This window comes from Vulpes vulpes, chromosome 2, assembly GCF_048418805.1.
Source record: "Vulpes vulpes isolate BD-2025 chromosome 2, VulVul3, whole genome shotgun sequence".
Classification (NCBI taxonomy): domain Eukaryota; kingdom Metazoa; phylum Chordata; class Mammalia; order Carnivora; family Canidae; genus Vulpes; species Vulpes vulpes.
Genome location: NC_132781.1, coordinates 114,713,074 through 114,737,442, shown reverse-complemented (window position 1 = coordinate 114,737,442; position 24,369 = coordinate 114,713,074). Strand labels below are relative to the sequence as shown.

General features: G+C 44.0%; 1 protein-coding gene across 4 annotated transcripts in view; it reads left to right on the top strand.

The window, feature by feature from the left end:
• The window catches only part of FBH1 (F-box DNA helicase 1), a 47,256-nt gene that overhangs the window by 3,551 nt on the left and 19,336 nt on the right, over window positions 1-24,369 (top strand). Inside the window, exons 2-14 of one of the 4 annotated variants that reach the window (XM_072749611.1) lie at window positions 4,754-4,862; window positions 6,987-7,142; window positions 9,486-10,087; window positions 14,155-14,285; window positions 14,387-14,522; window positions 16,548-16,738; window positions 18,828-18,920; window positions 19,261-19,355; window positions 21,238-21,406; window positions 22,120-22,342; window positions 23,019-23,106; window positions 23,190-23,276; window positions 23,982-24,118. In XM_072749611.1, the coding sequence (XP_072605712.1) occupies window positions 9,551-10,087; window positions 14,155-14,285; window positions 14,387-14,522; window positions 16,548-16,738; window positions 18,828-18,920; window positions 19,261-19,355; window positions 21,238-21,406; window positions 22,120-22,342; window positions 23,019-23,106; window positions 23,190-23,276; window positions 23,982-24,118 (1,887 nt within the window). In that variant the 5' untranslated portion in view covers window positions 4,754-4,862; window positions 6,987-7,142; window positions 9,486-9,550. The remainder of the gene's footprint in view (window positions 1-4,753; window positions 4,863-6,986; window positions 7,143-9,485; window positions 10,088-14,154; window positions 14,286-14,386; window positions 14,523-16,547; window positions 16,739-18,827; window positions 18,921-19,260; window positions 19,356-21,237; window positions 21,407-22,119; window positions 22,343-23,018; window positions 23,107-23,189; window positions 23,277-23,981; window positions 24,119-24,369) is intronic. The other 3 variants (XM_072749613.1, XM_072749612.1, XM_072749610.1) reach the window with 3 other exon arrangements.

The window sequence follows — 24,369 nt, the reverse complement described above, 5'->3', positions numbered from 1 at the left end:
GTTATTTTATTACATCTTCGGTTAGGACATTTCACAATGATGGAAAAAAAAAGTGACCTAGAAATGAAACTGGAGGTTTCCAGAGGCAGCTTTAAAGCTTCCTGGATATGGAAAGCAGACTGTTAACAGGAGAAAGAACACTTCCCTTGGGGAGTCAGAGAGCTCAGTGCCGTTGCCCACAAGCTGTGTCGTGACTTGAAGCAAGCCTTCTCTGAGCCCCACTAAAAGCCTGGCACACTCGTAGGATGGTGTGAGGTTCCAGTGAGAATACTTCCGGAGCTATGAAGCCCTTGGGAGCTGTAAGGTAGTGTAGGGTTTCTTTCTTTGTTTCTTTGTTTCTTTCTTTTTTTTTTAATTTTATATATTTATTTGACAGAGTACAAGCAAGGTGAGCGGCAGGCAGAGGGAGGGAGAGAAGCAGGGTCCCCACTGAGTGCGGAGCCGGATGCAGGGCTCCATCCCAGGACCCTGGGATCATGACCTGAGTTGAAGGCAGACGCTTAACTGACTGAGCCCCCCAGGCACCCCAGTAGTGTAGGGTTTCAAAGCCAGGGAGGAACCCAACTTCTATGGAGGGAAGCAGGGGGGCGCTGTGGTTGTGCATTTGTTTGTTTGATCGCCAGTTATGCATGAAGCGGCATGTGTCCAGTGCTGGGCTGAGTGAGTCCCTGGCTTCTGTCTCCCGCCAGACAACTGAGCTTCCAGTTCAACAGTGGAAGTCGAGTTCACACACACACACACACACACACACACAGTTGAAGGTAGTATACGAACAGTAAAATACACTGTAGCAATATAATTTTCATATGAGGCATATTAAATACATAGTTTTACAGAAAATTGTTAGAAGTATCTCAGGAACTGACAGGTTGGTTTTATTATTGCAAAGCGCTTCCTGGTTTGAGTGTGTACTGTCTGCAGTGCTGAAGTTGGGAAGTAATACATTAACTGGTGAAATTGGGCCCATTGGTCTCACAGGTTGCAATTTGACCTGTGGAGTACCTGGATCCGTGCAATAAGGGGCCACACTGCAGCGCACCTGCCATCCCCATAGGACACCGAGGAGGGGAAGCGTCCACTTGTCAGTCTTCACAGAGCCCCTCCCAGAGAAGCGGGAGGCTGTGAGGAACTCACAGAGGAGGTTAGGTGACTCAGAACTGCTCTCTGTGCTTCTTGTTAGGAGCCGTCTGGCTGCTCAGGTACTTGGTACTAGACAATTACCTTGATTTCAGGTGTTTTTTTTTTTTTTTTTTTAAAGCAGTTATTTAACCGTCTTTCCCTTCAGGAATTGTAGGCGCTTAGTATCTTCATCTTGTCCACTTAGGTCTGTAGCCTGTCAGTTTTAGAGGACTTTTTGTTAGAAATTCTGATTAGCAATGATAAGGGAAGAGAGAAAATTATTTGGTATGAATTTCCAGTGATCCTGGGAATGGTTCGAGTAGGTTTGGCTGCAGTAACAACCAGATCCAAACGTGAATGACAATCACAGTTCGTTTCTCAATCTCATGACAGTCCAAGGTGGTTCCAGGTTCATGGGTATACATGTGTGTGTGTAAGTGTTGGTGAGTGGGGGGAGTGACACCCTTTGAAGCAGTAATCCGAGGACCCAGGCTGCTGGAATTCTTTCCATCTTGAACACAGGGCTTCTAAGGATGCCCTGGGGAATCCAGTTCCTTATTGACTGGAAGGAGAGCAGAGGATGGAGGAACAAGCCTGAGAGGTTTCGTGTGCCAGGCCTGCAAGAGGCACCCTTCCCTTTTATTTGCATTTCCATGGGTGGAGCTCACTCAAGGCAGCATTCTAACTCTGGTTAACCAGAGGAATGTAGACTGTGCTAAGGAAGAAGAGAAACAACTGTCGTTGCCCCAAAGCAACCCCCAGAGCCCTGTGTTTCACTCTTTGTGACTTGTGAATTGTCTTGCAGTAAAGATTCTGGAATGAAGCGGACTGATGAAAACAGAGTTGAGGAATCCTAGCCGAACAAGTACCTGAGGGTCTGTTAACTTGCGATGTATTATCTTAAGCTCTTTGAGGAATAAGGTGGTGAGACGTGTTCCCCGCCTCCTGGGGGCTTCTAGTCCAGGGGAAGTCGGGAAGAGCTGGAGGTCGGGGGAGACCTCTGTTAGCGGGTGTGCCTAGGAAGGGGTGGCCCTGAGGCCAGGCTAGTGGGGGACAGATGTCGTCTAGTTAAAGAGGTTCTGGGCTGGGTAAAGGTAAGAATCACTCCAGGGACTTGCCACTTTGAGGTCAGCACAGAATGGGAACCTGAGATGCCTGTGGTCTGCCGAGCTGTGGGCTCTTGAAAAGGGGATCACAAGAGTGGCGGGCAGAGAGATGTCATGCTCTAAGAAAGCGGTGTGGTCACGGGCAGAGTTCTGCTTGACAGGATGGCTTTCATATGTCCTCAGTGCTTTCCTGTCCTGACACATGAGGGAGATGACTAACATCTCTGTTAGTCACTGTGGGAGTCTCCGAGAGGGGTGCACACCCCCACTTGGGTGCAGAGGAGGTCCATACTGCAGAGACCTCATGTAGCGTGGGCAGCCCATGAGTGCCCCTGCCCTCTCGCGTCCCCTTCAGCTGCACACGTTCGTCGCAGAGCACTCTTTACCTTTGCTCCTTAAGGAGCCATGAGCAGCTTCTAACAGTAAGGGGAGCTCTGGGAGAAACTGGGTGCACAGTGCGCTTGCCACGGGGGTGGGGTGGGGATACCATGAGGTTTGGGTGACTCAGGGGAGGAGGAGGTAGCATTTGAACATCTTCCCTTTGATAAAATTATACTTGAACTGTTGGCTTGAAAGTATAAGAAGAATAGAAAGGTGGTTAGAATTTTGCTGTACTTTTTTTTTTTTTAATGATTTCACAAGAACATTTGTGCCATTAAAATAAAAATAAAACCCCTGCGCCTCTAAGGAGACACGGAGTGTGGTGCTGAGGACATGTTCTTCCGTTTCAGCCACTGGGTTTGTCAGCCTCCGTACGGATGTCACTAGGTATATTCATATATATCGTCTCATGTGAACCACGACTGTCCTGTGAATTCCAGGTGGCAGGTTATTGTACTTCTCCACTTTAAATGATGAGGGAATCAAGGCTTCTGGTGATGAGTACACCTGCCAAGTAGAGGAGGTCTTGTGACTTTAGTCGGCGTGTGCCACACCTCGAATCACAGGTCAGTGATGTGTGTGACTCCAGAGGTGGACAGACCCAGGGCTCCTGGCTCCCAGGTCACGGAGTCACAGCGTTTCATCTCTCACAGGTCTGAGACTCAGATAAAACACAATCTAGTTAAAACACAATCTAGTTTTTCGTACCTCTAGCTGAAATCAGAAAAGTCATTTTCGATTTGTGAATCCAATAAGAGTGGTGGCTCCGTCTCCCAGGTAAGCTGTCACGGATGGCTCAGGTGATGTCCCTCCTGATGGACAATACCCAGAAGCCAGAGCGCTCAGCCTGGGTGCCCCTAATTCCTGCCGCTCTCAGCCTTGGCTCCTTCCTTGATGGCTCCATGCCAGGATAAGTGGGAATTTACCAGAACTCTCTGGAAGCAGAATACTGTGTTCCACTCACTCCTGGTTAAGTCTTCCTTTTGCTCTTCTTGTGCCTTTGGAAGATTTCTGCAAACATTTCATCCTCTCAACAAACATTTTAGATTCTGATGTATTTTAACAAAATAAATACGTAAATAAGAGCCTACCCTGTCCATTTACTTCTCATCTCACAAACTATTCCTTTTGGGTATCTTTGACGTTTTCTCGTCTGGTCTGCCTGCGGCAGGTTCCACACGAAAGCAGTTGTACAGCAAATTCCTAGTGACCTGGAGCTTAGGGTCCTGCGTGCCACCCAGCATTACCACTATCCCTGCTCTTTCCTCCTCCTTCTCCATGTTTCGTGTTCGCTGGACAGGTGCTGTGTGTCTGGCACATATTCATATGTGCCATAGAAACAGAAAAGACAGAATAATTCCTTAACCTACTTGAAACAAACTTACTGACTGACTCCTGGGCTTGTGGTTAAGACATTACCACCCCGTTGATGGTCATCGTCAGTGCCTCCATGTTTTCATTATGGCATCGTTAGAGTTAGTTGGCTGGGGAAGGCTGGGATAAAGCCATTCTTTGGTACTTTTTACGGAAAAAGTTTCAAGGTGCTTGGCATCTCTATTAGTACCTCATCTATATACACCTGCTGTCAGCTACTGTCTTGTTTAACAGTTTCCCAAAGCCGAATTTAAGGTATATTGTAGATTTTCGTGGGCATCTAAACCCTTGATTGACTCCAGCATTCTAATTGGTTCTATGTCTATTGCCTTTTAGAAGTCGTCTTTTTTTTTAAATTTTAAAGATTTTTATTAATTTATTTGAGATGGAGAGAGAGCATGAGCCAGGGGGCAGAGAGCCCAATGTGAGGCTGGAGCCCAATGTGAGGCTCGACCCCAGGACCCTGGAATCGTGACCTAAGGCAGAGGCAGGTGCTTAACTGAACCACCCAGGTGCCCCTTTTCAGAAGTCTTCTCTTACCCAACTCCTCCCAGTAAGCTAAGCAGGTCTGTGCTGGTCCCAAGGCCCTGGATTGTATGAATTTGAGTGGTTTTGATGTTGTTAATCATATTCCTTTGTGATTTTATCCACGACAGGTTTTCCTGGCCAGGCCAGTTTGGCAATAGACCATCACTTTCTTTAAATAAGATATTGGCTATTAGTAGCTTTTTGCTACTATCTCCTGTTCTAATTCTAGATGTTCTGTTTGCCAGCTCTGAAACAGTTGGGGATATTTGAAGAGCCAGAAAAGCAAAGACCAGTCACGTACTTGGGATCTACAGTGTTAGTGGGTTTGTTGGTTGGAATCCTGCAGCTGCTACTGTAAGTTGAACCAACTATGCTTGGAGCACCCGAATTGGGCACCAGGATTTGTTAGTATTCTTTAAGGGCCACTGTAGCTCTCTCTAGCTTATGTCTTTTGCTAGTCTGACCAGAGGTCCCCATTCAAGGCAAAATAATTAGGTTGTTAACTTTGTTTGAAGCAGAAGGTGGTGAAATGGTAAAGTTGTGTCCTATAATTAAAAAAGAGAATAATTGTAAGCCTGTTTTTTTCAATGTAGAAAATTTCAAATATATTTTATTTTTTTAATGTAGACAAAGTGCATGTTCATTTTTTTTTTTTTTGCCGCTGTAAGTGTGAATAGGACCCTTGGTTGTTTTGCATCAAGAAATATATTCAACAGCAACAAAAAAAAATCAGTTGTAAAACCTTTACACCGGAGGGGATATTTTCTGTTCATAATAAGTAATTAAGATATATTACTTTTATTTCCCCACAGTATTCCCAGTAATACAGACCTAGCTATAATTGGACTGCTAATGCATGTCTTACCATTAGGTGGCATCTTTATAATTGGAAAGTTATTTCAGTGTTTTATGCAAATTAGTCATATCTAAAGCTTTGTTAAGTAGAGTAAGCAGATGGGTATATTTGGGTGGGGTCTTAGAGTTCAACAACGGTTTGTGGCTGTATTTTCTCATTGAAGCATTGTAATATCTCTAAGTCTCAGAGAACTGGTGACCTGAGGTCCAGCAGCTATTCTGTGGCCGGCTAAGGGCTCACACCATTGCCCCTTCCCATCTGCTGGCCTCTTGCTACACATGTGGCTTTTATCCCTCTGGCTGTGTTATCACTGCCTCTTGCCTCTAAATTCACATAGTTAGAAGGTCTCTAGCATCCTTTTGGAGTGGGTTGCACAACTATTTTTGCATGTATAAATAATTTTTTTAAAGTCTTAAAATATTCATGAAGATTTTTCTTCCTTAAAACTTCTGTTTAAACCTTGAAAGAATGAACTGAAATTTGGAAGGATCATTTCTGAAGATGCCAAGGGTCAAGGGAGATTAATGATAAAAAAAAAAAAGTAAATTTTACTGGTTTTACTCATCAGTGACTTGGTTTCAGACATTTTCATGCTGAAATGTTGAGTGAGATTCTCGCATCTGACATGGGAATTTACTTGAATATTTTTAGGACCTGTGAAAATGTGGTAGTGATAGGAATGGATTTTATTCCTTCTTGACCATCTTCTGTAAAGGATAACTTTAATTCTGTTACATCTGTTCTTGTCCTCTAGCTCCTTTTTCTTTCTTTTTTAAGTGTGACTCTTCAGAATGTTTAACATTTAGTATAATTGTTCCATTTAAGGCTGTAGAGAGGTAGCTATATCGTGCATGTGTTAACAGATACAGAAACATGAAATCTTGGTTAAATACGAGAAAGCATTACCTGACAGAAAGGGACTAATATAAAACTACATATGTCAGTACTCTTGAGAGAGAATTCTAGATACAGTTGCTGCTATAATGCGTTGCTAAGGGAGAGTATGAAATTTCCTCCTCTGAAGATCCTCAGGAGTGGATTGTCTTCCACTTGGGGGCCTCACTCCCTTCCTCTTCCATCACAGCCGGAACGGAGATCCAGGGGCTGAGGGGCGTATATTACGGTCCCCTCTGGGACTTTACAGGGACTGTTTCATTGGTCACTGTGTTCTGCTTCAGAGACGTGGAGAAGCTAGTATATACAGAGGATGATGAATGAGTTTATTTCTGCAAAGCTATAACGAATTCTTAAATATTTATGATTATTTTGGGAACATACACGGCCTGGCTAAAGTTAAGGAAAAGATGTCAGATCTCAACTTATTCATTAGTGGCAACTTCTTTTTGAACAAACAGGTCATGATCAGGGCTCCCAGGAAGTCTAATAAATAAAAAGAATCATTGTAGGATCTTGTTTTAGGATTCTTAAATTCTAAGGAAGACATGCTAAGAGACTGGGAAATGGCTAGAAGTGAATAGGAATACAGAGAAGAAGGAAAGGGTTGGCTGGGGTGGCCCACAGTCACTAGATTCCTGACAATTAAGGATAAGTTGCTGGCTCACTTGTAGAGTTGGTGATAACTAACCAGTGTCCCATTTCTTCTGCCCATTGGTACGAAACAGTGAGACGGTTTAAGCGGAAGCATCTTACAGCCATCGACTGCCAGCATTTGGCTCGGAGTCACTTGGCTGTGACCCAGCCCTTCGGTCAGAGATGGACCAACAGAGACCCCAACCATGGTCTCTATCCTAGACCCAGAACAAAAAGAGGGACTAGGGGTAGGTCTTCCAAAAATACCTTGCATTTCAGAATCTGTAGTGTGTGACCTTTGAATATTTCTTGATATTTGTAAATATCGCTGCTGTGATTTTGTAGTTCTGTTGGTGACAGTTTGACACGTTTTTCATTATTTGTGAGTTTCTGTGAAAATTACAATCCTATGATAGTGGTTGGCCAAAGACCCAGGAAGACATGGTGGAGTGAGTTGCGTTAGTGTGCTTTATCCCAGTGTGGTGGAAGACACGTACCAGCATCCCGCTCTTCCCCTCTAGAACTGCTGCGACGTCCTGATTCCAGCAGTCCATCACTACGTCCACTGTGCCATTAGTTTTCTCCAAAATGCCCCTCATGCAGTGCTTTCATGGTGGACTGTGCCCTGTCACCTGGTACCCGGCTGCTCAAGTCACCCTTCTCCTTTCCTTCAGGTTTTATTTCTTCCAGTTCAGCTGGAACGTACATCATCAAGTTTGTATTCTTGATTTCCATTTTCTGCCCTGCCGCTGCCACTCAAACACCTGCTATGAGATGTTTCCCTGTTACTATATGGACACAAGCTCGACTTGCCACCGGCTGGTATTTATTATTAATTACATGCAAATCCTACTTCTGGCAGTTTGGGTTTTTTTATTGCCCATCTAGGTGCCAAACAAATTACTACTTTTGTTAATAATATCCGTCAGGATCATCCTAATTGCCTTATATCCCTTTGATATATTTAATTTTCAGAACCCAACTCAAATCTTATCTCGTCATCTTTAAATATTGTAATCTATGTTTATCACTTTTTGGAACTACTGTGACCAATTTATGAGGCAGTTTAAAACTCAGTGGTGATATTTTGTTTGTGTGTAGAAGTCAACTTCTCTGTGTCGTGAGTTCTTCACTGACCAAGATTTTTGTCAGCGTGTGTACGTTTCTGTGTGGAGTCCTAGCACTGAGCATATAGCAGGCTCTTGGTGGATATGGGTGTGATCAAATGTCACAATTAGAAAATATCAGGATTTCACCCAGACCTATTGCCTTCAAACTCTGGGTTTTGTGTGTGTGTGTTTTTTAACGATTTTATTTATTTATTTGACAGATAGAGTGAGCACAAGCAGGGGTGTAGCAGAGGGAGAGGGAGAAGCGGACTCCCCACAGCAGGGAGCCCACTCAGGGCTCGATACCAAGACCCTGAGATCACGACCTGGGCTTAAGGCAGACGTTTAACAGACTGAGCCACCCAGGCGCTCCAGCTCTGGGTTTCTATCTGATTGACCCAGAAACAGTTACCATTTTTTCCCTCTAATGTAGAAAACATTATATCTATGAATTCTAAAGCCTAATCCTTTCTAGTACCACTCTCTTATTTTCCACAGTAAGAATTCTGGCTACAGCCATTTCAGGAAGGAACCATGTTATTTTGATATATATTGATAAGGTGTTTATTTATTTATTTTAAAAAGATTTTATTTATTTATTCATGAGAGACACAGGCAGAGGGAGAAGCAGGCTTCATGCAGGGAGCCTGACGTGGGACTTGATCCCGGGACTCCAGGATCACGCCCTGGGCTGAAGGCGGCGCTAAACTGCTGAGCCACCTGGGTTGCCCTGATAAGGTGTTTAAATACATCATTGGCATTTTACAATAGGGTTTAAAAATACAGTAGTGATGTGTGAAATCACCATTTGGACACCCTTAAGTGCCTGAAAGTCTTGAGATTAGGGAGCATGTATGCCGTGTTTTACTTTCTATTTGTCTCAGAATCATGGGTGCTGAATAGATGCCAACTGAATAAATGTGTGCACTAAGTTAGGTACCATTCTCCTAATATGAAGAGAATTCTGACTCTTTTTTTTATTTTAAAATCAATTAATGTGTCAGCTTCACAGGAGGAAATAAAAATAAAAGGGCTTTAACTGAGTCAAAGAGTAAGTTTTTCTGAATCCTGATAACCTGAAGCATTTTCTTTCCTACTTAAGCAAACTTAGATTTTGTGTTGTAAGAGTAAGCCAGGAAAAGTGAGTTTTTGTAAGTGGGTGTGTCCACGTGAGCAGTTGTTGACTTTTTGTCTGTCCATTTGGGTGTTCAGTTTGTATATACTGCAAGGTGGAATGTGGTCCTCAGACCATGGGAGACTGGTGTCTGTCTCTTCCCATGTATGTGTCTGACTACATGATAGTGCCAAATAGAAATATTTTCTGGATTAAGTCATATATATATAATCAATCGACCAATTGATATATCCTTGTATTTCTTCACTATTAATGTATGTACTTAAAAATTAGCTGTCCTCATTTGGATCAACAGTGGGTCAGCAGTCATTCATATCTTGTTCATTCTGTTTGGGTTCTCTGTACAGGTCAAGGATGTCAAAGATACAACACTGAATTCTTCCTAGCTGGCCAGCAGCGGTGCACCAATGACATGGCCAAAAGCAATTCTGTGGGCCAGGACTCCTCTAAGGACTCGGAGGGGGAAATGATCTTTGCTGCAGAGAGCAATTGTGCCCTGCCTCAGGAAGGTGATGGAGAAGTAAGACTGGGCTCATCAGGGTCTGCCCTGTCTGCAAGGAAGCGGTCTCGGTCCTTTGAGGATGATAGGAATCAAGCTACAGGGACCAGTCAGTGGGATGGTGTTTCTAAAAAAACTCCACGGCATCGTTTGTCCCTGTCATGCACAAGACCCAGGGAAGCCAGGCAAGAAGCGGGGGACTCTCTGTCACGGCGTTCTGCAGAGTCTGGAGAACCCAGCCAACAAGTGGAGGACATTGGTCCAGATCCCATTCCTGACTCTTACTATGGGCTTCTTGGGACCTTGCCTTGCCAAGAGCCCCAAAGCCACATCTGTAGCCTGCCCAGTGAAGTCCTAAGGCACATCTTTGCCTTCCTCCCCGTGGAAGATCTCTACTGGAACGTGAGCTTAGTGTGCCATCTCTGGAGAGAGATCATCCTTGACCCACTGGTATGTCGGACACTTGTGGCTCTCTGCTGCTTTCTGTAAAAGCACATAGGTTAGCTTCTCTTAAAGCATGCCTCTGATTTTAACGTGTCTTCAGAAATGGTAGCGTCCATTTACCAAATTCCCAGGAGGCATTTAAGGCTCTCCACGTGTGCCCTCGTGTCTGTTTACAGCCTCATTGCCCACTTCTCAACATATCCCTGTATTTTATCCACCACAAGTGATTTCCTGCATCCTGACTGTAGGCCACATGTTCCTCCCCCTCTGTAGGTTGGTCCAGCTCCCTCTGCACCCCTGCCCCAGTAAAGGGCCCCTTATACCTCTGTTGACCTCTTATGTCTTCAAGGCTTCACCCTATTCCTTGGAAAGTGAGATAGAAATTTTTCACTTTCTCTTTCTTGTGCTTCTGTAGAAATTTACACCTGAAGCTTGCCACATTCTGTATTATTGTGGAGAGAACCATCCTCTTCCTTTTAAAGATTTTAATTTATTTGAGAGAGAGAGAGAGAGAATGCCAGGGAGAGGAGCAGAGTGGGAGGGTTAGGGAGGGGGAAAGAATCTCAGGTAGACTCTGTACTGAGTGTGGGGCCTGATGCAGGGCTGGAGCTCACGACCCTGATCATGACTTGAGCTGAAACCAAGAGTTGGACACTTCACTGACTGAGCCACCAGGCGCCCTCCTTCCTTCTCCTCTTACAGTATTGGTTCATGGATAGAAGGGTGCTGGTCTGTTTTTTGCAATCTCCATTATGCCTCATGATATATATTATATACATAGGTGATTCATAAACGAGTCTCGTGTGAAATTGCCCTCGTGTCCCTCTTGCAGTTGATACAGTGGGCAGCCTGTGCTCTCAGAAGAGACTTCCTGGTGCTGACTTTGTCCTGTCACTGCTCTGGTGCCCTGCCCTTCTGTTTGTGCTTCAATTATACTTTTTCCCTCCCAGGTGCAGGTTCAAGGGTAAACCCAATGGCCGGGAGCATGTTTTGCTTGGCCTACGATATCCCCTAGACTGTGGGGATAAACCATAGAAATGAAGATGAACTTTCCCTTCAAATATAGTGAAGTTTAGAAATTTAGGAATGGAGGGCTGCCTGATTGGCTCAGTCGGTTGGGCGTCTAGGATTCTTGACTTTGGCTCAGGTCATGATCTCAGGGTCTTGGAATTGATTCCCACATTGGGCTCAGCGCACACTCTTCTTGGGATTCTCTCCCTCCCCCTCTGCTCCTGTCCCCACTTATGCTTGTCTCTCTTTCCTTCTCTTTCTAAAATAAAATCTTAAAAAAAAATTTAGGGATGGAATGTGAGATGGATATAGCAAGAGTTAGTACATTTTTCTTCTAAGCATGAAAGATAGTGGAGGAAGTTTCATATTGTAATGTACTTGCTTCATTCTTTGCTTGAAGTCTTGTCTCCTACTTTTGGAGAACTATCTTTATGCATTTGGATGTGAATTCTGTTATATGTCATAGTATTTCTACCCACTGAACTGAGATGTCTCCAGTGTGAACTAAGTAGTCACAGATGGGGATGAGTGAGTTGTCTTCATTCTGCTTGAGAAGATCTGGAGAAGAATATCCTGACTTATACTTCTCTCTAAAAATGTTAGACTGACGTTGTTTTTCATCATCATTAACCAGGATGTTACATATTTATTTCCGATGATCTGTTGTAGCCTTCATCTTCCTTTCATTACTCATAGTGTCTTTCTCTGGTTTTTGTATAGGGTTATGGTGGCCTCACAGAATAAGTTTGGAGGTCGTCCCTCCCCTTTAGTTTTTTTGGAGCATTTGAGAAGGAATGATATTAGTTCTTATGAAGGAATTAATACCTGGTGAGATTCTCCAGCAAAATCCTCTGGTCCTGGGTTTTCCTTGGTTGGGAGGTTTTTGGTTATTGACTCAGTCACTTTTTGGTCTGTTCACATTTTCTGTTTCTTCATGAGTCAGCCGTGCTGGGTTGTCCTTTCTTCTAGGTTGTCCAATTTGTTCATGGCCTTTTATTTCTGTGATACTATTTGTAATGTCCTCTCTTTCCTTTCTCATTTCAGTGATTTGAATCTCCTTTTTTTTTTTCCTTACTGTACTGAAGAGGTTGTCAATTTTGTTGATCTTTTTTATTTTTTTAAAGGTTTTATTTATTTATTCATGAGAGACACACACACACACACACACACAGAAAGAGAGGCAGAGACAAAGGCAGAGGGAGAAGCAGGCTCCATGCAGGGAGCCTGATGTGGGACTCGATCCCGGGTCTCCAGGATCAGGCCCTGGGTTGAAGGTGGCGCTAAACCGCTGAGCCACCCGGGCTGCCCTTGTTGATCTTTAAAAAAAAAATTTTTTTTTTATTTATTTGAGAGAGAGAGAGAGAGAGAACAGAGAAAGGGGTGGAGGGAGAGGAAGAGCTCCGTGAAGCTCCGTGTGGGGCTTGATCTCAGGACCCTGAGATGAAACCAGGAGTTGGGCACTTATCCCACTGAGCCATCCAAGCGTTCTAATTTTGTTGATCTTTGAAGAACACCAACTCTTAGTTTCAATGATTTTTTTTTTCTTTCAGTTTTTCTCTTTTCTATTTCATTTATCTCTGCTCTGGACTATTACTTTCTTCCTTCTGCTTGTTTTTTCCTAGTCCCTATAGATGTAAAGCTAGGTTGTTGATTTGTGGTCTCTCTTCTGTAATATAGATGTTTACAGCTAAAAACTTCTCTCTGAGCATGGCTTTCACTTCATCCCATCAGTTTTGGTATGCTATGTTTTTGTTTTCATTTGTCCCTAGGTATTTTCTAATATCTTCTTTTTTTTTTTGACCCACTGGTTGTTTATAAAAATGTGTTGTTTAATTTCTGCATACTTGGAGGTTTTCCAGATTTTTTTCTGCTACTAATTTCTAGTTTCATTCTGTAGTGATAGAAAAGCATACTTTCTATAATTTCAGTCTTTTTAAATTGGTTAAGGCTGGTCTTCTGACCTAGCATGTGATCGATCTGTCCTGGAGAATGTTCCACATGTGCTTGAAAAGACTACATTTTTGTTGTTGGGTGGGATGTTCTGTATCTGCCTGTTCGGTCCACTTGATCTACTATTGTTCACATCCTCTGCTTCCTTATTGATCTTCTGTTTGATTCTTTAGTTCATTCTTGAAAGTGAAGTATTAAAATCTCCTGTAACTATCATGTTGCTGTCTGTTCCTCCCTTTAATCCTGTGCTTCCTCCAGTGAGGAACTCTGAGATTTGGCACATTTATATTTATGATTGTTATATCTTCTGGGTGAGTTGGCCCTTTTATCATTATATAATCTTCTTTTTCTTGGAATAGTTTTTGATATAGAGCCTATTTTTGTCTGATATTAGTATAGCCACAGTTCTTTTTTTTTTTTTTTTAAGATTTATTTATTTATTCATGAGAGACAGAGAGAATGGCAGACACACAGGCAGAGGGAGAAGCAGGCTCCTCACAGGGAACCTAATGTGGGACTCAGTCCTGGATCCCGGGATCATGACCTGAGCCAAAGGCAGGTGCCCAACCACTGAGCTACCCAGGTGTCCCCAGCCACAGCTCTTTTTAAAGATTTTATTTTTATTTATTTGAGAGAGAGTGAGAGAAGAGAGCACCAGCTCCGGGGGAAGGCTCAGAAGGAGAGGGAGAAGCAGACTCCTCACTGAGCAGGGATCCCAATGCAGGACTCGATCCCAGGACCCTGGGATTGTGACCTGAGCTGCAGGCAGATGCTTAACTGACTGAGCCACCCAGGAACCCCCAGCCACAGTTCTCATATTGTTTGGTCTTCACTGAAACTCTGCAGTATTGGTGTCCTGACAAGGGAAATTGAACTACTGGCTTTTCCCAGATTCTCTATCTTAGGTTAGAACCAAAACCAAGACCCAGTTCTCCTCTTTTCCAGCCGAAATGTGTGTAGTGTTTCTACCCTGCTTGCCCAGCTTTTGAATTGTGAGCTGTAAGTGCTTTTTAAGTGTTTGAAGGTTGTATGTTTGTGGCTTAATCTGTTGTCTCATGGCCATTGCCTGAATGTTATTGTGGATTCTTTTTTTTTTTTTTAAAACGATCCAGTTCATTCCTTGGAAAAAGCTGTATCATCGATACCTGATGAATGAAGAGCAAGCCGTGAGCAAAGTGGATGGCATCCTCCTGAACTACGGCATAGAGAAGGAGTCGGACTTGTGTGTGCTGAACCTCATCCGGTGAGTTGCTTCTCTCCTGGAAGACCGATTCTGAAACCCCTTCCCAGATACTAGCACTTAGGATCACCTTTCTCATGGACTCTGCTGTGACTGTTGTACAGCTATACAGCCACCACGAAATGCTCCCCAAGTGTGGATCCGGGACGGGCGTTGTGGAGTCTCAGGGACCACCCCCTTCTTCCCGAGGCAGAGGCTTGCGTGCGGCAGCACCTTCCTGATCTCTACGTGGCTGCTGCGGTAAGTGGGGAAGCTGTGGGAAAGTGTAGGCACAGGTGACACCCTTTCCCATTGCAACAGAGTATATTGGTGATTAAGTTTGGCTGAAGGTCATTTTAGATCCATTTTCAAAATCTTTCCTTTTTTTTTAATAGAAGGAGTTGTGGGGCAATGGGAGAGAGACTCTCCAGCAGGTTCCACGCCCAGTGCAGAGCCCAACACGGGGCTTGATCTCACAGCCCTAAGGTCATGACCTGAGCCCAAATCAGGAGTCAGATGCTTCCCCAACTGAGCCACTCTCAGGTGCTCTCATGATCTCCCTTTAATCAAGCCTTAATCTTGTCATTCACCCCATTCTGGAAATAACAGGCCACATTCTTAGAGATCCTTCAATTTGGAAGGTACTTTAAAAAGCACTGAATCCAATTTCCCATTCTGTGGGGGAAGCTTCAACAGAGGATGGTTATCTGGCCTCTGAAAACTTTGATTAATAAGGATTTCTTTACAGGATAGCACATTTCATTGTCAACAACTGGGTTATTTGAGAGGACCAGAGAAATGAAGGTTCTTACTATAGACACTGTGAGTCAGTGGAAAGCTAGAAATAGTCTTCAGTTTCCTCAGGCTTTTTTTTTTTTTAATAAAATAAAATTTATTTACTGATTACATATAATAACATGAAAAGACACTAAAATGCTCACCATGCTCTGTATCTTTGGTGATATGACAGATGACCTTTTATTTATTTTTACATTTAATTTTGTTGTATTTAAATTCAATTAATTAACATATAATGTATTATTAGTTTCAGAGGTAGAGTTCGGTGATTCCTCAGTTATACCTGACTCAGTCTCGTGGCTCATTATCTAGATCAGAGCTGCTGCTGCTGCTGCTGCTGCTGCTGCTTCTTCTTCTTCTTCTTCTTCTTCTTCTTCTTTTTTAAAGATTTTATTTATTTATTCATGAGGATGGAGAGAGAGAGGCAGAGACACAGGCAGAGGGAGAAGCAGGTTCTCTGCAGGGACCCGATGTGGGACTCGATCCCAGGACCCCGGGATTATGACCGGAGCCAAAAGCAGACGCTCAACCACTGAGCCACCCAGGCATCCCTGGATCAGGGCTTCTTAAATTTTATCTTGGAAGCTACATGGACCCTCAAGCCTGTATTCTGCAACCTGCAGAGGGTTAGAAATCCAGCCATGTGCATTCCTCTTTTTTTTTTTTCCTCTACTGTCTTTAGTGAAGTGATTGATGGTGATGATGGAGTAAGATTTCTTCCACAGGATGGTTGGACTGAGAGTTGCATGAACTAACCTTTCTTTGAATGTTTTTTTTTTTAACAGGGATATGTGTAATAAAGTTAAGAATGCAAAAGATACTTTTCCAGTATTTGACTCTCTGAGTCTGTGAACATTTTCTTAGATACTACTAACCAGAGTGTACTGTGCCGTAGTAATAAATTTTCAACCATTTATTTAATATTAATTAACATTAATTAAAACATATTTTTTAAGATAATGAAAACATTTAAGTAATATTAATTAGAACATTAATTAGCATAGTGTTTAATCATTATTAAATAATAACATGAAGTAAAGAGTAGATTAACGTCTTTATGCCAGGGAATTGTCAGTCTTGGTTTTGTCCCCTAAAGACTGCCATCTTCTTCTGTATCCCAGGTGGGCACCGGTCGTGTGGTGAGCCTCCTCTGACTCTGTCGAGTCTCTGTGGACCTGGGAGCTCACGCTGACCTGGACAGGAATGGTGGGGAGGTGGGAGTATGCGCTTTTTTGCCAGGTCCTTTGTTAAATCCCTTATTCATGTTTTTTAACTAAAGAAAACTAAGAACTCAAATCTAAGAGTGATGAGAAGAAAGGGATCCAGAGTGAAAGGAAAGATTGCCGTGTTTCCAAATATCCTGGGGAAGTTTGCACTTGGCTAGGGCAATCTGAGATAGCACGCGAATGTCAGACTTGGCTTTCTTTGCTGCTCTTTATTCATCGTATTCTGGGTCTTGTCTCTGCCCCCGTCTGCCTCCCTCCGCAGGGTGTCAACGTGTGGGCTCTCGTGGCAGCCATTGTCCTGCTGTCCAGCAGTGTGAACGACGTTCAGCAGCTGCTCTTCTGTCTCAGGAGGCCCAGCTCCACTGTGACCATGCCAGACATCACCGAGACCTTGTATTGCATCGCTGTGCTTCTCTATGCCATGAGGGAGAAGGGGATCAACATCAGCAACCGGTAAAGCGGTGGGAGGAGGAGCTGAGGCCCTAGTCGGGGAGAGGCCCAGTTCTGGCGCTGGGCAGGCCGCAGAGCTTACACCACCCCTACCCTGTCTCCCTTGTGGGAAAAGGAAGGTGCTGTGACAATCAGACCTGCTCTGCGAATGTGAAGTGCCACTGGGCTGGGAAGTAGCGCTGAGGCAGGTGGACGTTCAAGCCCGACATGATGTTCCCCTTCCTTAGAAGGAGACTTCTTTCTTCCTACATAGCTACATTTTGCTAGGGAAGCATGAGGATTTGGTTCCTCCATTTCTTTTTTGGGGTGGTGTGTGAGCCATGTGGCTGAGTCTCACTGGCCCTGCCGTCTCTAGTACGTGGGTGCTTCCTTCAGAGTGACCATCCCCGCTTCACATGCCAGCAGGTGTCACAGGTCAGCTGGTGTCACAGATTTAGCAAATCTGAAGCATTGGCTGCCTGTTGGGAGGGCCTGGTGACTGAGTCAGCCGCTATTCTAGCCTCGTGGACTAGGTGTCCAGGGGAGGGGCGACAGGTACCGCGTCGGTGAACAGGTTAAACAGGAACATCATAATGAGTGAAGAGTGGTACAAAGAAAACTGGGTGACAAATGAGTGGGGGAGAACACTACGTTAGATTGGGTGTGAAAAGCTGCTCTGGGGAAGTAGCATTTGAATTAAAACCCGAATGTCAATTTTACAATGTCATTTTAAGATCGGAGTGAGAGCATTTTAGCAGGAGTAGATTATTTCAGGGCTCAAAGACAGGAATGAATTTAGTATATACAAGGCAGAGAAGCGGTCTAGTGTGGGTGGACCGTGGAGGGGAGGGAGACAGCAGCCTGACGAGGGAAGTTGAGGGTGGCCATGGGGAGAGGGCAGTGTGACGCCGCAGCCTGTCCTGGGGAAGCAGAAGGCCCAGAGAGGATTGCCTTTCCCTGGGATCCCTGAGCCCGAGGAGGTACGTGGCTGGTGGCACCACGGGCGCTGTGGCCCAGTCATCCTTGGGGAAGTTCACATTCCATCCTGAACGTGATCCATTGTCATCCCCAGCAAATGTCAGAGTATTTGCTGCATTTCTGAGTTAGTTTCGGTCTGTTAAGTGTCATTTACGTTGTGTCCTGTGCCATGGCATTGACACACAGGACAGGGAACTTTAGGATTAATTGGGACAACACAAATGCACAAATCGTGAATGACGTTCTTAAGTGTGAATATGAACCTGCAGGTTATCTCCATGTCCACAAGGACAGAGATGAGGAGTGGAGGGTATGATATGTTGAGTTTCCTTGTGTGTATGTATTTCGTCCTGCTTAACCTGGGAGATAATGTGACCAGAGACTGAAGTGTTGTGTTATTATAGGTATTTGTTGCATCAAAGAGATTGGTGCTCGGAGATATGTCTCGCTCTGGGGATGGGGAGCACTGTGCTAAATGTGGCAGTTGGTGATGGAGAGAGCAGAGTTTGGGGGCATTGTGAACACAGCTTTGGAGCGGCATGTAGCAGGCTGTTGGCCTGTTCCTGGCACGCAGCACTCCTGCTCCGTGTCATCTTGGGCCCCTTTAGGTGGCTTGGAGGCTGCTTTGTTTCCAGACCTTGGTGATCATATCTTGTTCTCTGTGTAGCACCCTTCCTTTGGTACCTTTAGGGATAGAATGTTCTTTGTGCTTCTACACCAATTACCACCTTACAAGAAGCAAAGGAGTCTGAGAAGGATAAGATGACATTAAGTTGATGCTGAACAGGAATCTCACTGCTCAGAGTAGAATTTACATTTGTTTCCAGTTGGTTCTTACTACTTTTGTGATTATTTGTCTCTTTAGGTCACAGCTAGTCCTGGCCTCTCTCCTTTGCCATTACACATTGGAGCCGGGCACCTTTCCAGAGCTGTGTTTTACGGCAGGGCTTTGGTCAGCTCTAGGTGTATTTGAAGTCTTTTATTTGTTAGTTTCTTTTCATTTTTTTCTCCTACAAATTGGTGGTAGGTATTTTCTTTTTTAGAAATGGTAAGGAGTCCAAACACATCTGAGGGAAAACAAGATAGAGGTTGTGACTTAATTTGAGAATCTCTAAATCTGCTTTTTTCCTATTAGGATTCACTACAACATTTTCTATTGCCTGTATCTTCAGGAGAATTCCTGTACGCAGGCCACAGAAGTTAAGGAGGAACCATCGGTTTGGCCGGGGTATGTATATAGGGATTTGCGTATGTGTGTGTTTTGTCTTCTCTTCTCCATTCCTTCTACTTAACGAGGAGAGGTGTTCTGTCCTAACAATTTCATTGAGATATAATTTACATTATGTAAAATCTACCCATTTTAATTGTACGATTCAGTGATTTTCAGTACATTTATTGAATGTGCAACCAATATCATAAACTAGCTTTGGAACATGTTTATCACTCCATGGGGAGGCCTTTTGTTTGGTTCATTTTCTTCCGATTTGCCATTTGCTTTGTGATAGTCCATCACCTGGTCTTTTGAACTCCTTTCTATTTTTCTAATTTCTCTCTTATAATGATTATAGCAAGAAAACAACCATCCAACTTACACATGAACAACAGCTGATTCTGAGCCACAAGATGGAACCTCTCCAGGTGGTAAAGATTATGGCATTTGCAGGTAAGGGACTGAAGAGTCCGGTTCATGCCTTTTATCCCCCTTCCCTGCTACCTGTCAGAATTTCTTTACCTTGGTCTATTATCCAATTACTGCAATTAAATAATTTCAAAAGCAGCTAAGGAATGCTTGGTTTTTGGTTTGTGTTGTGGTGGTGGTTTTTTGTTTTGTGTTTTACCAGTCCGGGGAGCATCCACACTGGACTTCCTGGTTGGACAGATAGTTCATAGGAATTAGTCTGTGGGATAGATGCCACCAGGATTGATCCAGCCAGCATTTATCGTTGTATATTATATGCTCTGGTACTAATTGCTCATGGAGCGGCAGGCCATGTTTCAGTAGCTTCCCGATTTCTGTAGGGTTAAAGTCTGGGAGGCTCTCCCTGAGTTTGATTCTAACTTATAATCCTGAATATGCTGTCTGTAATTCTCCTGCCTCAGTCAACTAATGGTGCTTATAGTCTCCTACAGTGCTTGGTTATTCTTCAGTCTGAGCCTTTGCTCAAACTGTTTTCTACCTGGAATCCCTTCCTGCTTCTTTTCTGTATAAATATCCTGCCTTGAACAACAGCAACAATTCATTCAATGCCTGGCACTGTGCCAAATCATGACACCATTCTGTAAGGTTTGTTAGTTATCTCTGTTTTGTAGATAAGGATTTGAAACTCAGAGAAATTAAAATGACTTGCCCAGGTTAAATAAACAAATAGTGGAGGAGTTACAATTCAAAGCTGGGTCTGTTTCTAAGAGCATGCGTCTCCCCACCCCGGCCTGCCTTCTTTGCTGTGCTATTTTGACTTCCATCATTTCTATTTCTTCTTGGTGGAGGCTTCTTTAGCCATTTGAGTCATATATGATCTCTGAACTCTTACTGTAACTAATCATCTGTATTAACTACTTGGTACTTGATTATTTAATAGGTATAGCTGACGCACATATTTTATAAATACTTCCACGCTGTGTCATTAATCTTCATAAGAGCCCTGTTAGGTAGGGAAAGAGGTACTATTTTTCTTCTTTTATAGGTGAGATTTTTTTTATTTATTTCCAAATTTATACTTTTTTTTTTTTTTTTTTTGGTCTGCTGTGGTGTTGTCATTATACTCTCATTTTGTTCTAATTGTTTCAACTGTGTGGTATTGTATCCCCGAGATTGTAGTACAAGAACTTTGCTTTATGTTTTTTGTTTTAACATAGTCCCAGTGGGGGTGCCTGGGTGGCTCATTTGATTAAGCGTCTGCCTTCGGCTCAGTCATGATCTCGGGGTCCTGGGATTGAGCCCTGTGTCGGGCTCTCTGCTCAACGGGGAGCCTGCTTCTCCCTCTCCCACTCTCCTTGCTCATGCTCTTTTTCTCTGTCAGATAAATAAATAAAATTAAGAAAAAAAATACCCATACTTACAGTGCTTAGCATACAGCTGAGCATGGAGTAGGTGCTCATAAGTACTTGTTAAGTGAATGATAACTGAATAAATGAATGCTGGAGAGGCAGGGCACACTCAAGAGCTCAGAATGGGCCAGAAGCATCCTTGAATCTCACTTGTATGCTCTTGCCATTGAAGTGTTACTGTTGCCTAGGCCAGCAATAGCTACTCTTACCAAGTTCCTCTGCTCGGGTACCTTGATGATTGCAATTATCCTGCCAGACACTGCAAGGTCAATGTTATGCACACATGGCTGAGGAGCACACCGAAGGCCAGTGAGGTTGAGTGGCTCGTCCTTCACTACTTGGCTAGAACCTGCCAGAACCATGATCTCATGTTAATCTGGCTTAGAATCCACTGCTCCTTACCAGTATTGAAGAACTTGTCAGAGGCAAGATAAGCATGGATAACACCTAATAAGGGCATCCTCAAAGGGTCACTCCTTTCTTCTTGGCTTCCCCAGGCACTGGTAAGACCTCTACCCTGGTCAAGTATGCTGAGAAGTGGTCTACGAGCAGGTTTCTGTACGTGACCTTCAACAAAAGCATCGCAAAGCAGGCTGAGCTGGTCTTCCCCAGCAACGTCACCTGCAAAACCTTTCATTCCATGGCCTACGGACACGTCGGGCGGAAGTGAGCATTGCACTGCCACCGTCCTTGTTCTGTCTAATTCTTGGTTTTCCTGTTGTGAGCATCATGGTTACACATGAACTTACGCACAGCAGCACTACGAAAATATAATGCTTTCATCTCCACTGATAGGCAGGAAATATAAAGATATTTAGTGATTTGCACTTTTACCCTGTAAAAATACGTTGTTTGCAAATAGTAGTGTGTTACTGAGGTGAGCATTCTTATTTCTCTGGAACTGAGGCACAGAAAGTCTGCGTGACTGGCTTGGAGTGCAGGCTCTTAGCAGTCTTCCCACCGTTGAGGTTGTTGGGTGGGAGAAGACTCAGCTGAAGTGCACTTGGCCCAGGCCTCCTGGGGCCCCTGAACTAGCATTCCCTTGGATGGGAGGGCTTCAGGGAACTTGAATGTCCCCCCAGGGACCTTTTGGAGTCTGGTCCACACCATGGAGTAATAGCATCTGCTGTGAGCCACTTCATCTTCTGGGTTATTATCTGAGAATCCCTGAAAGCCTGATGAAGCCATTTCAAATCCTGCATGGACCTTGCTCAACCCCTCTGGCTTTTTTTTTTTTTTTTAACCCCTAACCTATATGTGACACTTAAGGTGGCCAGGTGGTGTCATTGCTGAGAAGGGGGTTGGGATGGGGGGAGACAGGAAATACCCCATTGCAGTGGTAACAGTGAAATACTGTTCATTTGATATGTGTATTACAGGTACCAATTAAAGAAGAAATTAAATCTCTTCAAGTTGACACCCTTCATGGTCAATTCTGTCCTCGCTGAAGGAAAAGGTGGATTCATAAGGGCTAAGCTAGTATGTAAGACTTTAGAAAACTTCTTTGCCTCGGCCGACGAAGAACTGACGATTGATCACGTGCCTATCTGGTGTAAGAACAGCCAAGGACAGAGAGTCATGGTTGAGCAGAGTGAAAAGCTGGTGAGTATCTAAATATCTTTAGTTTCAGGGATCTAGGATAAATGAGAAGAGCCGACACGATACAGTGTCCTATTTATCTTTCATTTCTTCAGAACTGCTAGCAGAATGTCTGACTACCAGACCATAGGCCTGTCATGGTACCTGTGAGGTAGATAGTGTTTTCTCTGAAGAGGACTCAGAAACATTTTACTTAATCTTCACACTGGTCCTCTTAATTCAACAGATGAGGCTCCTCTGACTCAAGGTTTATTGGAGCTTGTCATTGGGTCTGCTGGATACAGGATCTAAAGATAAGAAATCTCTTCTCTGACTTTTATAATCTTTTCAATCATTGCCCATTCTTTATATGACTTAGTGGTCAGTCATAAATCCAGAAAATGAATCCAGCCTTCTCTAGCTCGTCAGATCTTGTGCTCTTCCCCTTCCCTACCTGCCCCAGATCTTGTAGTCTTTGAGTGATGTTCTGTTGCTGGGCTTGGTACGGCCCCAGCTTCTTACTCATCTCTGCACTTGACATTGTTCAAAGGCTATTGCGGAGCCAGAGGGAGGTTAGGGAGGTGACTGCCCCTCACTGTGCTCTGGTGGTGCTGGTGTTCGTGTATGAGAATGAACGTGATTTCAGGAGGTGTCTTCCAGGGTCTTAAACTATGACTTGCCATTGTCACTTGCCTTCTAGAATGGTGTCCTTGAAGCAAGCCGACTCTGGGACAACATGCGGAAGTTGGGGGAATGCAAGGAAGAGGCTTACCAAATGACTCACGATGGTATGCCAGTTCCTACATCTTGCTACCTGTATGCGTGACTGCTCTATGTGCGAGTTCTCACTCTTGCTGCTCCCTTCTTGTAGGCTATTTGAAACTCTGGCAGCTGAGCAAGCCTTTGCTTGCCTCTTTTGACGCCATCTTTGTGGACGAGGCCCAGGACTGTACCCCAGGTGATAAACTATTCAGGACATTAGTGGTCTCACACACATAGAAACAGCATCCTGATTATGTAAAAGGACACACATGTGAAATGAGTCAATTATTCATATTTTTCATGAAGAAGAGGTGCAAATGATAATTTAGTTATGCAGAAATCCTTGATTACTTGACTTTGGATTTCGGCAGTTGTCCTTCCTCCCCACTCAAAGCAAATTTATTTTTCTGTAAATGCTTTGCTTCGGTTATTCTTAAAATGTCGACTAAGCATAGGTCATCAGGCGATTGGGATGTAGACTCATGCTGAGGGGGAGAAGCTAGTCAACTTCGAGTGGACAGTTTGTGTTGTGTGTTTCTCAAGTGGCCGATAGAAAATTGTGTGACTTTGTGGGGTCATTTTTGAGCTCCGAGTTATAATGTTAGAGAAGACAATTTGCCTCATTTTTTATTTGCTTATGTGGTTTTTTTAGACTCCCTCATTTATCCAGGACTAAACACAATCTGCATTCCTAGGCTTAGAAACGGTTTCTCTTGTCCATGATACAGTTGTTTCTTTGCATTGCCTGCGTATCCTGCAGGGAAAGACAACTTTGTTGTCCAGCGCGCCCTGGCTTAGTTCCACAAAGAATTTTCATCTTTTTCTGTCATAAATATGGTTTCTTTTGCTCTGTGAGTTGGCATTCCTTCAGCTCTCTCACTGTCCCTCTTATTGGTTGCAGCTATCATGAACATAGTTCTGTCTCAGCCATGTGGGAAAATCTTTGTAGGGGACCCACATCAGCAGATCTATACCTTCCGTGGTGCAGTCAATGCTCTGTTTACAGTCCCTCACACGCACGTCTTCTATCTCACACAGGTAAGAGCTCTCTCTGCTTCCGAGTCCCCAGAACTGTAGAAGCAAGCTTTGTGGTCTCCCCTGCACCCTCGTTTTTCCGTGGTTAGTGGGGGCCAGGCGCCGTGCAAGGTTGTCTAGTCGGCACACAGCATGTAGTGGATCCTCGCTTCTAAGCAGTGGTGCCCTGTGGTTGTCAGGGGGTCTGCAAAGTCAGAACTGTTTTTACAAGGCATGTGCCATTGTCACTGTGTTCACATTTGCACCGCTGATGC